Raw genomic sequence first — 16,259 nt, forward strand, 5'->3', positions numbered from 1 at the left:
AAAGTTACCTTTATCATGATCTCTTTGGTTATTGTGCAATAAAATTATTATTATTTCTTCAATGGTTAATAGTAGTTGTGGCTGTTTATGCTTGATATTTATCTCCAATTGTCAAATAAAGCAATATAACCACATACCAAATGATAAATTGTTTTTCCAGTGCTTCATACCCATTCATAATTTCAGTGGTGTTCAGTAACACATTATTCATCACAAATCCAAAGTGTTGGAGGACTGGATTTAAAGTGAGGAAATTCCAGAGGTTTAATTCGAGCAGTGAAATCCTGTGAATGAAGTCGTGCTGTATTTCTGCACTTCAGTTTCCTACACTGAGCTCTGAGAGGGAGAATGCAGCAGAGCCGGCTGCGTATTACATAAGCATACTGATGCAGAAGATACAGAGCAAATATTTTGCTTCACATAGCTTTGCTTCATCCAGGCCACTTTTGCCTGCTCGTCTGCTGCTTGCCTTGGACTGAGTGAGCGAGTCAAATCAAACACACAAAGACAGGATCTGCAACATTCGTCCGACCTTCACCGTTCCACCTTCGTGTGTAGATTACAGACACCACACATGACTTTATCTGGGGAGGGTTTTTTCACCAACACACATGATGTTAGTGATGACTCATTTTGATCATGATTTGCTTGACTTTATCAAAGCTTCTCTGAAGAAAAACTGCAAACACAGTCATGAGATCTTGTCTGTAAAACAGTCTTACAATGAACACATGGAGAAACTAGACTTCTGAGGCCTCAAATGCACCAGGACTTACTTGTGTGAGTGCGAGAGCGCCAAACTACACTCTCTGTCATGCTTTTTTCTCTTTATCTCTCCCATTGGCTATGTCTCAGGGCATGTCAAGTCATATGCCTGTCTCCTACAGTGTAGTCTGCCAAGGAAGTGGTTTTAATTGACTAACGAGTTGCTGTTACTTTATCTCTCACTCTGCCTTTCTCTCTTTTTCCATACCTTTCCAAAACACTGACAGGACTCCAGGGCTGCAGCTGCTTTCGGAGGAAAAATGAAAAAAAAGACTCCTTCTTTGCACGAAAGTTTTTTTTTTCTTTTTTCGTGTGGAGTGAAGAGAAATCTACAGAGAAATAAAGTGTTTATATTTGTTTGCATGTAGGAGTGAGAAAGTTCCTTCCTCTTGGGGAAAATATGGCAATCCATTTTTCCTTCCTACTCCCCTCCCAGACTATTAGACTACATTCATTTTGTGGTTTTATAGCCTATATTTGTACTTATTTTGCTGTTTCATTTGATTTCCCTGTTTTATTGCCTGTGACCTGCCTAAACACAACAGTATATGAGTTCCATGGGTATTGGCTTTTGCTCTCTTGTACTGAATAATGAGTACATTCTGCTTTCTAAAGCAATAACATTTGCATTTTGCTGCATCTGTATTTATGACAATCCAGTCTTACTAAGACACTGTTTACTTATTCTGACACGCCTTAAATGAAGGCATGGAATTAAGCAATATATAATAGTAACAAAGGAGAAACTGGCCCAAATAATTTTTTCACAGTGTGTGGAAACTTTAGAAGAAATATGACAGCATGGGTGGATTTTTTAAATGCCTAAAATGACCTATGTTTACTTTGACCTTACACAGTCCTCTAGCAGTAACAAAAATTATGACTCTTGTTTGTCAGGAGCAAAGATTGATGCTGCGAGACATTGCTATAATGCCGCAAAACCTGTTACATCAAAGTCTCTGTTTGTTCAGCTCTCCATACTTTTGTAGCTTCTTACCGAATCTTTGTGGTTTGATGTTAAGTTTATCTCCTGTGTCACTGTTTGCACTTTCAGGTATCTGCTTTATTTTACTGTATCATGTTCGCTTTGAGCTGCATAGGGGTTGTAATAAGTTACTGCTGATAAATTGTAATGTAAATGCATATCTCTGCCGTGCTGGGCTGACATGCCGAGTCAAATTGAGTCAAACTTTAGGAGCTGAGGTGGGCCAAATGAAGCAGCCATCCAGCAGCTAGCCACATGTTATGGTACCCACCTGTTACTCAGAGTAGGCATGTCCTCGTATAATTACTCTTTTCTATACTAGGCTGTAAACATCTTCATTTCAGCCGTAAAGCTGGGCATTTTGACATGTCCACATGGACTTTATTCTTCAGCCCCAGAGGTAGTTGGTTCGTTCAGATCAACATTAGCACGGCCTAATAAAACATAGCCTCCTCTTTCATTTCAATGAGATACACACAGAAGGATACAGCAAAAAATACAAGGTGGACCAGCAAAAAAAGTTTAATGTTGCTCCAATTTTGCAACACAATGCGAAATCACAGGTCAATGCACAGATCGTTAACATAAATGGTTTATTATAGATTCTGATGTATACAGTATTAGATGGAGGATAAAATTATGTTAAATCCTGCCTTATTGTGTTACAAATCATTTTTCAGTGTTTTGGTGTTTGAGAAACTTTAAAACCTAATGGATTCATTACTCACACCGTACTTCTTGGATTGCATTATATCTTCTCCTGCCCCCACCAACACAGCTCACTCGCGTTGTGTTGATGCGATGCTGTTTCTAGTCGAGGAGGAGACACAAGAGATTTTGCATCCTGTTTCTACCAACATTAACTTTATTTTAAGCAGGAGCACAATCTGCCACTAAGGAGGTTTTATACCTACAAATCTTTTTGTAACAGTTGTGTAACGGTTTTGTAATAATACACTGCTGTCCTGCCGATATGGGAGGCTGATCAGGAATTGTTTGCATGAGTTGTTTTGGAAGGCAATGACATATTTTATAATTTTGTGCTAACATGTATGTAAAAACTGTCCTGCACAGTGTAGAGAGAGACTGAGAGGAGAGGGGAGGGAGGGGCCTGCCAGCCAAAATGGCCAACAGGGATAAAGAAGAGGCAGAGGTCTGTCTGTGTGCTCGCTAGAGAGCTGGAGACACTGCCAGACAAAGTTTCCATGTTTAACTGGCAGGCATGGAGACAGAAAGAGAGAGAGAAAAAGAGAAAGGAAAAAAAGGAGAAAGATCGAATTAAAACTTTAGAAAAAGAGACCAACAGGGAGAAAAGAAAAGAGAAGGAGCAGGAGAGAAAGTCCAGCAAGAGCAAGAATGCAAGAGAGCAAAGGACAGAGAGAGAGGGAGTGAGGGCAAGAGACATCCAGAGAAACTGAGAACAAGAACCAGAGAGAGAGAGAGAGAGGGGAACGGAATGTGCTGACGCGGCGTTTCTTGTCTGAACTCCCCAAATTAATAATCAGCAGCGGTTTAGCCGAGCCGTGCCAGGAACAGGAGCCTACTGCCAAGCCCCGGCCAGGCCAGGCCCTCCCTGCTCCCACCGTTACCCCTCACCCCCTACCCCTCACCCTCCACCCCCACCCTCTCAACCCCCAGCTCACAGCCCTGCTCTGGGGCCGAATAGGAGGCGCTGCTTGCCTGCCTGCCTGCCTGTCCGGGCCGGGCCTGGCACACTGCCACAGGGCTTTTGCTTGTTCAGGAGTTTTGATTAAATCCTTTATTGTGCTCCACTCACGCAAAGAGCTAAGGCGAAACACCGAGCAGGACGGAGTGGAGGGGAGGAGAGAAAGCGAGAGGGGAGAAAAGAAAAGGGAAAAAAGAGAGGGAGGAGAGGGGAGGGAGGGAGGGAAATGGGATCTCTCTTTTTTTCCCCTCTTGCTTTCTCCTTTTCCCTTTCTCTCGGACTGAAAAGATGTTTGATTTAGTCTATGGGGAGTTGTAAAGTAGATAAAGTTTTTGCTCGCCATCAGCAGTCTGTTTTTCTTTTTTTCTGAGCCTTTTTTATTTTCACTCCTCTGAATAAAGCCTCTTTTCATTCTTTTGTACGTTTACTAAATTGTTCAGGTTTTATTATCATATATCTCATCAGCTAGACTTCCAGTCTACCCCAGTGACATGAATCCTAAGCAGAGGTGGCAAGTATACTTATTCTGTACTCAAGTAGAAGTACAGATACTTGTGTAAAAACGAGTCTGGTGAAAGTAGAAGCACCGATTCAACTTCTTTACTCAAGAAAAAATGAAAAAGTACAGACTCTGAAATGTACTCAAAGTGTAAAAGTAAAAGTAGCCCTCTGAAGGACATTTCTATTGGCAGTTTCCGTGCAGAGCTAACTGAACCTCACGTTTTCTCTGCAGTCAGGTCTTCCTCTCTGTCTGTTACAGTTTTTACATTTTATCTTGTTATTTGTCTTGTGTATGAAAAAAAAAAATTCTACTTACCTACAGTAACAAAGTATTTGTACTCCATTACTTCTAGACTCTGGTCACAAGCTTCAAGTTTTCTCTGTGTTTTATTGTAAAATGCTTTCCAAACCAATGCAACGCAGAAGACTAACAGGTGTGCTTCTTGCGAAATGGATACTAAAATCCACCTTATCATATTTTATTGTGTTCCTCGTGGATTTAACATACACTCACAACATTATACACGCTCTATATCTCCAACTGCTCCTAGTTAACTGTGCCCTTGTCAGTGCTGCAGCCCCCCCATGGCCTTTTCAGAGGCTTTGTGCCAGAAGTGTAACAGTGATTTGTGTTGTTGTTTCAGCTGTTTCTGTGCCGGACCTGAGCGAGCAGTTCACACCGCCGGAGACGGCTCCCCCAGCCCTCGTCAGCCTGATCCAAGCCATAGAGAAAAGAGGTATATCCGTGTCAGCCGGCCAGCACATTCGTCTGTTGTCTGTCTCGCCTCCCCGGCTTTCTGCTTTCCCCGTCTACGTGCGACTGTCTCCCTCCCGCCATCTGCCTCTTGCTCTCATGCCAGCGTTTGCACAAGTGCAGACGTATAGACATGTGGATCCAGTCACACAGATGGAGTGCACGCACACACACACACAGACGTTCATGCACACTCACAGCACCTCCTCAGTTGGTTAGTGACTTGATATAGATCTTCTACATCGAAGCTTAATGTGGTTTAAGTCAGAACGGTTCCCATTGGCTGCACTGAGAGTCCTGCACAGTGGGTTTGATTCACACTATGTTATTAACAAATAGCTCTCAGTGGGACTCCATTCACAGTTTTTCCTCTTTTTTTCTCTCTCTTCCTTTTGTATTTTCTTTCTGACAGTCTGTCTGTCTTTCTCTCTCTCTCTCTCTCTCTCACTCACTCACACACACATAGGGCTGCAATAATCATTTTCATGATCAGTTAATCTGCAGATTATTGTTTTTAAATATTATGATAAATGTCAAATCTTTTAATCGTGTTATTATTGCACCTTGTGTTTTTGGTTCGTTACATCCCTAGAAGCAGTCATCAAATATCAAACAATGGAAGAGAAGGAACTAGTGAACTTTGGCAATTTTGCTTGAAGAATTACTGAAATGATAGTCCATTATCTTATTAGTTGCTGATTAATTTTCAGTGTAATACATTAAGTGACTAATATTTCCTGCACTACACATGTGCAGACACAGGCATTTGCATACTGTTCTTGCAGTTAGTATAAATCAATATATTATACCATTTTATACAAAAAAATCATGCAATACATGTGTTTACTTTAGAAAGACAAAAATTAAACTTCTCCAAGGGAAACCAAAATACATTTCTAAAGATATAATATTAACTTTCTTGATTTCCAAGATATTTCTGTAGCTGTCTCACCACCAATTTATTTCAGTCTCTTGCAATTGTTAGTAGATTCTCCAAGTCAGTTGTGCATTGCATTGTGGGACAATAGAGTGAATCAGAGTATACTCAATTTCTCATTTGTCCAGTTTGAACAAACTACAAACTTAAAACCTGCTTGGATTAAGTTTGTAGTATGGAATAAGGCCCAGCATGTGTAATGTGTAATTATAAAGTGAATCTAGGTAATAATAAACAATCCGTGCTGATGGCAAAAGAAGAAAAGTTTGACACATTTCAGGTGTGAATCTACTGACCTCAATGCTGGACATCGGAAAAGATGACAATACTGATATGTGCTGGTAGGGCGACAGAAGGTCTGTCTCTGAATGTAAATAATATGTTGCAGCTGTAATATTGAATTACTTCCCCGTGTTGGATGCACACACACACTCTGACTGCATGGTGTGGTTTTCACAACTATCTGAGAGACTGGCTCGTCTCAAGGAATCGCCTCCTAGATGCAAGCTGTCTAGACCCTGTGGTCCTAAATGTTTTTGTTAAGCCTGAGACCCAAAAGAGAAATGAAGTCATTCAAAGTTAAAATGTTCAGGGATAATTTGACAGGATGTGTGTGAAATCTTTATCTCTCTCTCATTGAAACCATTGGTCTTTCTAACAAGGTTTAAACTGCTGTGTTAATATGCTGAAAGGTTTCTTCTTGACCGCAAACTAAAAAAAATGTTTTCCTTGAGTTTCTCTTATCACTGAATTGGCAGGCTGGTTCACCTACAGCTTGAACAATCTTAAAAGAATTTCATGATCCAGTTTTCAGTTTAGAGTTTCAGTTTTCTGTGCTGTTTCTGGCAGCAGAGTCACTAAATTAATCACAAGAGCAGACAGAAAAAATGAAACACTTAACACTGGAACATATGTTGACCCTGCTCTTGTAAATATTGCCTGTACAAAAAAAAAAAAAAAAAAAAACATTTGAAGGACCTTTTTTCCAGTTGACTGATCAGCTTGTCTCTGTTATTGGATGTGAGACTGGAATGAAAGCAGCACACAGCTGAAACTTATATCAGCATTGATCTCAGAGTTTCCAAAAGAAATGATCAGGCCAAGTGCTTTTTCACGTACATGTTGTTGTCTCGGATTGAAACTGTCCAGCTGGTAATAAAATGTCCATACTGAGACAATGTTCTATTGAAAATTAGTTGCCAACAATTTTGATGGTCAGTAAATATTTTCATGTCATTTTTCAAGCTGTCAAACATTTACTGGTTCCAGGTTCTTAGATGTGAGGATTTACTGCTTTTCTTTCTCATTTATGATAGTAAATTAAGAGTCTTTGGGCTTTGGACTGTTGGTTGCACAAAAGAAGCACTTTTCACAGTTTTATAGACCGAATGATCAAGTGATTAATCATTAAAATAATGGGCCGATTGATTGATAATAACAAATGTCTCGTCCCCTACATGAGAGTGAGCTGCTGGCTGCAGTGTCAGACTCACATGTGCATTTCATTTTAAGAATATTTGTTTTCTATTAATAGAACATGCTATTTCTACTTGAAATTCTACTTCCCTCTTCTACTTTGCTCTATGTGTGCTCTGTTTTCTCGTGTTTGATTGGATTTTTCGACAGCTCGGTTGTGTGGACTTGTACTCAGCTGTTCTGTTTTTGTCTTTCTCAGGTCTGGACTCAAAGACCTTGTACAGGACAAGTGATTCCTCAGGTCCAGAAAGCCCAGTATACAGCCTGTGTTCTGGTGAGTCAGTCTAATCCTTTTTTTTTTTTTTTTAGATCTTTGTTTTTGTTTGTTGTTGTTGTTGTTGTCTTTTACAAATTGTGTAATAATCGGTATTTCACATTGCATTACAGTAATCTGTAAATATTTATCTGCCTGTGTTCGCTTTCTGTTTTTATTGTCTTTTAAATGCAATTTTTATGTTTTCTTAATGCCTTATTTTAATGCATTTCTCTGTCCCTGCAAAGCACATTGATTTGTCTTGTGTCTGAATGGTGCTATATAGATAAAACTGCCTCGCCTTTAAAGCTAGACTGATATTTTCACTCATATTAGCTTATTGCAGATATATTGCATCGGTGTCTCAGAAACTGCAAAACAGACATGCCAGCTGAGTTTGAGATCATTTAGAAACATTGTCTTCACCACATTGTTTGAGTTAAAGATGATGTATGGTTACTGTACTGTTTAAACTCAAGTATTGATTGCTTTAGCAAAAAATCCACATTGGTTTAGTTATGCATTGCATACTAAAGGGAATGAGTTCAGCAGATATGTATGGAATGTTTTTTGAACAATTATGCTGTTTTTCAGTACTCTTAACATTTTATGAGGTTGAAATAAATGTATTTAAAATCAATTAATACATTAGAATACAGCAGTCAACACACGAAAGTGTTCATATTCCGGTTTCTTGGAGATTGATTGAGTTTGATGGTTTACTTTCTTGTCAGAAACTGTCACTAAATGTCTTCGTGCATGTTTTTTGGCCTCCTCCAGAGAGTGACATTGGTCAGAAAGACGTGGGTCCCCTGTCTGAGGGTGTCCTGCGCTACCTGAGAGATCTCCCGTCACCCGTCATCCCCGCCTGTATCTACCCTCACCTTCAAACTGCTGTCACACTGCAGCAGCAGGTCCTACAGCAGTCAGCAGGTCGGTCTCATCTCATTGAGCTTTATGTTGCCATTTTTATTGACTATTGATTAATTAGGAATGGATGTCATCTTTTATGTATGTTGTTACTGTATTCACTTCCTAATGAGCCATTAGCAGGGGTCTTTACATTATTGACAATGATTTTCCAAAGCACACCATTAGTTTTTATGTTAACTTACAGCCGTCCAAGATCCTTCCAGCGTCTGACTGTTAATAAATAGCTGCCATCAGTCTGGACATGATGAAAACCCAGAAGACAAACATGGAGCTGGATATTCACAAGAACGTGTACTGACCAATAACCTTACCTGACGACCATAACCAAAGAAGTAAAAGCAACTACACGTTCTCTGTGATGGATTATCCTCAAGCGACCTTCAAGTCTCCGCAACATTTTTAGCACGGACTGAAACCAGTGGCGCCTGGAACATTTGGAAAATATGCATTTATCAATCTACAAACCCATGGTATGCTTTGGAAAATGGTCAGCAGTAATGCGAGGCGCACACGATTTGCAGTTAATGGGGTTAAACAAGGCAAAGCCAACAGTATGGTCCTTTAAAGGAGCAACTAAGGTTATGTTGTTCTGAATCTCTATGGATTCCCGACTGCTCTAGATCTGGTTTTAAGAGCTGTGGCTGAAACAGGTGAAATAATATCATCCTGTTGGTATATTTTTCCTTGTTTTAAGAAAATATTTTTGAGCTTAGGAGTAAAAAAAAAAGAGTTGTTAAGGTTTTTATGCAGTGTAGACAAAAAGCAGATTTTGTGCGGTGTAGTAGAACAGCATGAGCTCCAAAAGTTTGCTGCGTGCTCCTGATGTTGTTTCAGCAGATAGAAAGGCGCCTTTCATTGCTTCAATAACTGTAATTTAAGCGAAAGAATTGCGTGAGGCCCAAACTGAGCCTTATATGCAGCTGATGGAGGTCAGTCGCATGTCAGCATTGAGAAAATAGAGTCAAGCATCAGGAGAGGATGAGCTCACTGAGGTATGTTAGAAATGCTCCAGCTGATTCTGCTCTGCACAAAGGACACCGTGATTTAACTTCAGATATATGCTAGACCTATTTACAGAAACATGCACTGACCCCCTTTCTCTGTGCATTTTGAGCGATTATGAATTAGACTTTGAGATGCAGCCTACATAGAATGTATAAATACTTAGTTAGGCATCATTTTCTTGTTTTTTTTATATATATATTTTTATTGAGCATCAGCAGTATAAAATATACAGTTAGAAAAAAAGAGTAAAAAGAGAAACCCCACTCCTGACACCCCAGCACAGAAGCTAAGCAATGCACTGCTGCAGACAGGGTCAACAACAGATTTATATTTTAACCACTCAAAAAGGTCCACCAACAAAAATCCATATCAGTTTAAGTGTAAGCTATATTTAGAATATTTCACTGCTTTACTTTGCCAGCAGGCAGCCATTTCTGATGGGAAACATTTGCTGTATAAGCCAAGTATTACTCCAGAATCACTCGAATTACCTTGCAGAAAACAGGAGTTGGTGGTCCACCACTGCCTCAGTCTGTTTATTTGTGTTATTTTATGGCTTTGGTGGATCTGACCTAACTACACCAAAGTTGCACAATAACACAAACAAACCAACAGATCAAGGCATCAGCAGACCAGCAGCTCCTGTGTTCTGTGAGGTAAAATTGCTGATTTTGCTTAAGGAGTGTGGATGGTTTGGAGAGATCCTGTCAGAAAAGGGTTTCTGATGGCAAAGAAAAGCTGTGAAAATATTCCAGATATATCAATATAGTAATACACTGACTGTCCCTTTAATATCTTGGCCCTCCTAGATTCTCCTCATGTGGGTTACAATTGTTAGAGCAGCTTTATGGGTAGATCCTCCTCATGGTTATTTGAATCCCTCTTCCAGATGGTGCAGTAGCTGGAAGCCATGACAGAGAGGTAAGCCTGGTCCTCGAGAGCTCCACCACCGTCCCTCTTCATCACCGTCTCACCCTGCAGTACCTCCTCACACACCTGGCCAAGGTCACCCAGGCGCAGGCCAGCAACGGCCTGGACACACACACGCTGGGACAGATTTTCGGACCGCTGCTGATACGAACAGGCCCCTCGACCCCTTGGTGAGTGTTGGCTAATATTTTACACAGAAACAGATGCAATAGAGGGTGTGAAGTTGAAGAATTGGACATCTTGGATTTGTTCTGTGTGTTAGGCTACTGAAGGAAAGACTTCAGAATCTATCAAATATGTCAAATTGGGAGTCTCAGCTATGTATTGTTAAACTGTCCATTGATTGATTGATTTGCAGGTTAAGTTGGGATGAGGAGTTTCCTTGCCTTGTGGTGGAGAGGCTGCTGATAGAGAGAACCGTGGACCAAGACCTCACTCCTCCAGGTATACCCTTGTTTTTGTCATAATATAGCATTAAGACATTTTCATATGTAATAAAATATTAATTATGTTACCTTCAATATGCTAGAAGGTATTTCTGTCAACCTTCCAAAAAGTTTCAAACGCTTATAAGAACTTTTTTGAGTAGTTTCCAAGCAGATCATGTGTTAAGTGACAGTTGGGATTTAGGCCATCAGTATAAAATGCTTTTAATGTTGATCTTGGTGTGTTTCCGTCTGTTTCCAGTTCTTCCAGCGAAGCCAGTCAAGTCAAAAATGGCACCATCAGCCATGACAGACACAAGCGGCCTGCTGACTGATGCCGAGTGGTACTGGGGAGAAATCTCAAGGTAAATTATGAAAATAGGTTGTAACTGTTGAATCTGATCTGAGTTAATGTAATGTAAAGTAAAGTAAAGTAGTATCTACACTAAAATGATAGAATTTCATGATTTTTTCCATTGTGATCATTATTTTACAATCTGCACTGCATGTCTTCAGATACATTTCCCCATTAGGGTATAAATTTAATATTTTACTGTTTTTGACAGCTTGTACCAACTTCTAAAACAGTTAATTAGCTACTTTTTTCATGTTTTACCTAAGAAGATTTTAAAGATGGGAAGAAGCTGAACAAAAGCTATTCACATATATTTTACACACTGGAAATAAATCTTATCCTTGAATAGGCAATGAGATATTATCATCTATACACAAAACATCTATTTTTATACGACTGTCCTTCCTATCAGGATCCTTCTTGAACTGTAGAAACTGCTGAAAGAAATTCCCTGAAAACGGACTCAAAATATAAGTATATCTGTGAGTGATTATAGTATTGGATAAATGATGTCACTGACAGAAGTTCAGCCTTAGAGTCAGCAATGACACGCCACTATATATGAAACAGCTTCCAGAAATAAATGGGTTTTTGTTTTTGTTTTTTTTATCTGTTCATGTTGTTATCATGGTTAGTGTTCATTAAGTAAATAATCCATGTCACTGTATTTGCAGAGAGGAGGTGAATGAGAAGCTGAGAGACACTCCTGATGGCACCTTTCTGGTCCGAGATGCCTCCAGTAAACTGGAGGGCGAGTACACGCTCACCCTCAGGTAAAGCAGCACTTCTGATTTAAGGATAATATAGATAATATTGATTTTTTTAAAGAGACATTCAATGGAAACAAACCACACCTTTTCTAAAAGTGAGCAGAAACATGTGCAGACATACATCCTCTTATCTGTATTTTTTTCTTATTTGTCTCCCCCTGCAGGAAAGGCGGGAACAACAAGCTCATAAAGATTTACCACCGAGACGGGAGGTACGGCTTCTCAGAGCCTCTCACCTTCCTGTCTGTAGTGGAGCTCATCAATCACTACCGCCACGAGTCCCTGGCCCAGTACAACGCCAAACTGGACACCAAACTTCTGTACCCCGTCTCCAAATATCAACAGGTTGGTGATGAAACAGTCTGTTGAGTCTGTTTTTTTGAGTTAAGAGTCTTCAAAGTCACTTCACAAACTTTGTATCATCACATTCAATTATAAGCAAAAACCATCTGCAGGCCATCTTTGATTTAGAAATCCTTTGCAATGTTGATCTCATTAATTTTATGAATAACAATAAGCAGGATGTGCTTGAATTGTATTTTATCGTTTCATTCATCAAAGTGGGGATTTCTGTTCTCATCTGCGTTTTGTCATGGCTCAGCTGGTGAAGGAGAACAGTATAGAGGAGGTGGGAGAGCAGCTGAAGGTGTATCACGAGCAGTACCAGGAGAAGAGCCGCGAGTACGACTCTCTGTACGAGGAGTACACACGCACTTCACAGGTACGAGTACAACACATGGGCACAGACACACACGCTGCACACCAGGCCTACAATTGCTTTTTTTAGGAAGGCAAGATTTCTTATATCTGACCTGTAAAGGTAGGAATTTATACGTGTAAAACACTGCATTTTTTTCCCTCCACTTTATTAGGGTTCACAATTGGAAAAGAAACATAATAACAAAAAATAATGCACCTTTTTAAGCCTAGATTGTAATATTGTTTTAATAAACACAATAACAAATTAAAGGACCTGCACAACATAGCCAATAAATGGCATAATTAGCCTACTAATAAATGATGATCTTTTAATGAACAATGTAAATACCCATAAACTTAAAGAGACAAAATGCAATTATATACTTTTATCGTATTTTTTAAACATTAAACTTAAGTGAATATTGATATTTCTGCAGTATACAGTATAGCAAATACATTAAAGGAGAGACAAAACTTATTTTAACTTGCATTTTAGCAAACTCATAGTTCAAGTATTTTCACCAGAAATTTCATAGTATTTTGATTAAATGTTTTTAAATTGCTTTACTTCATTTTTTTTTTTAATTTTATGAGACTACCTTCTGTCCAACTAGAGGGCGCTGACGTAATACAAGTGGTGTTTGTACCGTAGTTTCAACATTGAGGCCTTAGAAAAATATCACAATGTGAAGATTAAGGTTGTGAATTGAAAGCTTATAAATGTACAGTATAAAATCTTACCCAGGCAGTCTGCATCCGCCTCTCTGTTACCTCACCTGAGTGGCTCAACCAGAGTTTTAACCTGAGCAGGTCGAAAGTTCATATTCAGTTTTATTAGTCATGTGTTTTTAACACAGGGTCAACGGTAGAACGAAATATGTAGGACGAGAAAAACAGGTCAGGTCAGCAGTAAGAGCACCAGTCAAATAAAGATAAAATAAGATAAGAGTTTTTTTTAATAATACTATATAAATAGTATTAGATTAGAGGATTATTGTGTAAAAGTAAGAATAACAAGTGTAGAAGACCAGTTGTGTGTGATATCAGCAGCTAAGTTTAAATGATTTCCAATAAAACATCGACTGGACAGTCACAGTGTGTCCTTCTTTCCCGCAGGAGCTGCAGATGAAGCGCACAGCCATCGAGGCCTTCAATGAGACCATCAAGATCTTTGAGGAACAGTGTGAGACTCAGGAGCGCTACAGCAGAGAGTCTCTGGAGCGATTCCAACGCGAGGGCAACGAAAAGGAGATTCAAAAGTAAGTTCATATTTATGTGATTGAGATTCTAATAAATGCTTGTTTGATTCAGCTGCAAAAGTAAGACAGCGAAAATTCAAAGCAGGCAGATGCAACAGATGAATACAATTTGTTTTTTCTGTTTCGCATTTGACAAACACAGATCCATAGTCATAATTTTTAAATTTTCTCAAATCAGGATCCAGAGCAACTCTGAGCGATTGAAGTCTCGTGTGAAGGAGATCCACGACAGCAAGCGTAAGCTGGAGCAGGACCTGAGACAGCAGGTCTCTGACAACAGAGAGATCGACAAGAAGATGAACAGCTTGAAGCCAGATCTCATGCAGCTCCGCAAAATCAGAGACCAGTACTTGATGTAAGGAGAATCATTTTCAAATTTACTTTCTCTGTGTTTTTTTTTTCTGACAGAATAATAGTTGTCAGCATTAAATCTGTGGTGTTCTGTCTTTGCAGATGGCTGACACAGAAGGGGACAAGGCAGAAGAAGATCAATGAATGGCTGGGCATAAAGAACGATGCTGATGAGTGAGTGTTTGAGATGAAGAAACAGCTCAGCAAGTTCCACCACGCTGACTGGCTGGCGTTGTTTCTGTAATTTTAGGGAGTGTTATGTTCAGGACATGACATGTGATCGAATATCTGTATCTGTGTTTGAAGCTCCTACTCACTGGAGGAGGACGAGGGCTCACCCCACCATGATGAGTGCACCTGGTACGTGGGTGACATCAAGCGCACCCAGGCTGAGGAAATGCTGAGAGGCAAATGTGACGGTACCTTCCTCATCCGGGAGAGCCAATCACAGAAGGGCTCCTACGCCTGTTCTGTAGTGTAAGTTTGGTTTGTGCTTGTTTGGGAAAAATCCATTCAAAACATCTGGGGATGATGGGCTGTTAGGGTACGTTTGGGACCGCTGAAATCCAAAATATGTTTAATCAGGCTTTTGTGTCAGTAGTTAAATCAATAGTGTTTCAATAATATATGACAACAGGGCTTGTTCATAGTGATGAACCCACAGAGAATTACAACCCAAATCTGCAGCTCCTCTTGGCTTTACGGAGCTTTATAGTGAGTTTTAAGCAGTCCAGCTTTAACTTTTCTGCTTTGGTTCACTCTCACTGCTCTCACAGTGTTGTTTGTACTTAAAAATCCCACTGTCCTGTACCTGCTCACCAAAGTTAGCAACTAGCTGGTGAACAACGTGCAGCATTTAGCAGCGAAAGAGCCAGATATTTCCTTCAGGAGTTGGTGGAGACCAAAAACAGAGATAAAAGAGTGAATATTGGACTGAGACGTGTCAGATAGAGAAACAGGACTCCAAATGGATGACAATGTTGTTTCATAAAGACTAGATGTGAAGCAACTTTTTAAACTTAAAAGCTCAAAATAGAGGACAAAAAACAGTTATTGCAGGTTAAAGAAACGTAAGAGTGAGGATTTTCTTCTCACAGTAGTTCTCAGAGTAATTTCCACACAGCTGCTGTCATTAGCAGACTGTTTTCATGGCAGACATTTTGTCTTGAAAAGCACAGGTGAGACAAATATTTGCAAACGATGGCTCAGTTCCATAAAGTGTCCCAGGGAGCCATGCCATTGAGGCAGCATGCACAGTACCAGGATATTGAAACCAACCCACTTTAACTGCAGTAGGAAATCAGTGATTTAAGTAAATTTAAATGTGTATATTGACAACATTGATCTGATGACAATAATCTCTGCCCTTCTTTTCAGTGTGGAGGGCGACACCAAGCACTGCGTCATCTACAAGACAGCCACAGGTTATGGATTCGCCGAGCCCTACAACCTGTACTCCTCCCTCAAAGACCTGGTGCTCCACTACAAAAACGTCTCCTTGGTCCAACACAACGACCAGCTGAATGTAAATCTAGCCTACCCAGTCCTGGCCCGCTCTCAGAACCAGAACCAGCACCCCAGATGAATCATCCACCAGCAGCGCAGGACACCAACCAGGGTGGGGAAGCTAAATTTTCACTCATATGCATTGGGGAAAGAACGAACCTCTGAACAATGCTTGTTCTTGTTTAAGTGGCGATTTAAAAAAAAGAAAAAAAAAGACTCATCAGCCACGATTTGAAATTCATACTTTTTTTGGCTGGAGGCTGGTGCTAATTTCCCACACAGACCCCAGTCTGGCAAAGAGCACTCCTTGCTAACAGCATGGCTTCAAAATAAGCACACTACTACCAGTAACGAAGCACTGTACAGTTAGCCTGGCTGATGCAGTGTGTCGCATTAGCCAGCCATGACTCTACAGTGTCAGTTCTGAAAAAAAAAAAGTTGAGAAATTCACGAAGAAAACACCTTTGATACAGAGAAACGTGTTAAAATAAGACAAAATAAGCACACAAAAATGTTGTTTTTCAAGCTCGTGGAGAAGTGGAGAGAAACCAGACAGAGGGATGATGATTTTGTTTTTGTTTTTTGTTTTTTTGTTTGTTTTTTTTGCCTTGAACACACGATAACTGTCCATAGACAAAGGCCCGATCTGTCATCCCCAGACTGCCTGCAAACTCTCCGTCGACAAAAGC

The 16,259-nt window shown here is 40.0% G+C and overlaps 1 protein-coding gene across 1 annotated transcript in view; it reads left to right on the forward strand.

Annotated features, from left to right (window-relative positions):
- Positions 1 to 15,888, forward strand: part of pik3r2 (phosphoinositide-3-kinase, regulatory subunit 2 (beta)) — a 35,986-nt gene extending 20,098 nt beyond the window's left edge. Inside the window, exons 3-16 of the mRNA XM_084731880.1 lie at positions 4,562 to 4,654; positions 7,284 to 7,358; positions 8,118 to 8,270; positions 10,165 to 10,375; positions 10,564 to 10,649; positions 10,893 to 10,995; positions 11,660 to 11,758; positions 11,920 to 12,100; positions 12,357 to 12,476; positions 13,571 to 13,713; positions 13,892 to 14,068; positions 14,167 to 14,238; positions 14,371 to 14,541; positions 15,442 to 15,888. Of these exons, the coding sequence (XP_084588006.1) occupies positions 4,562 to 4,654; positions 7,284 to 7,358; positions 8,118 to 8,270; positions 10,165 to 10,375; positions 10,564 to 10,649; positions 10,893 to 10,995; positions 11,660 to 11,758; positions 11,920 to 12,100; positions 12,357 to 12,476; positions 13,571 to 13,713; positions 13,892 to 14,068; positions 14,167 to 14,238; positions 14,371 to 14,541; positions 15,442 to 15,649 (1,892 nt within the window). The 3' untranslated portion in view covers positions 15,650 to 15,888. The remainder of the gene's footprint in view (positions 1 to 4,561; positions 4,655 to 7,283; positions 7,359 to 8,117; positions 8,271 to 10,164; positions 10,376 to 10,563; positions 10,650 to 10,892; positions 10,996 to 11,659; positions 11,759 to 11,919; positions 12,101 to 12,356; positions 12,477 to 13,570; positions 13,714 to 13,891; positions 14,069 to 14,166; positions 14,239 to 14,370; positions 14,542 to 15,441) is intronic.
- Positions 15,889 to 16,259: the final 371 nt, after the last annotated feature.

This window comes from Lutjanus erythropterus, chromosome 12, assembly GCF_056507025.1.
Source record: "Lutjanus erythropterus isolate fLutEry1 chromosome 12, fLutEry1.hap2, whole genome shotgun sequence".
NCBI lineage: Eukaryota > Metazoa > Chordata > Actinopteri > Lutjaniformes > Lutjanidae > Lutjanus > Lutjanus erythropterus.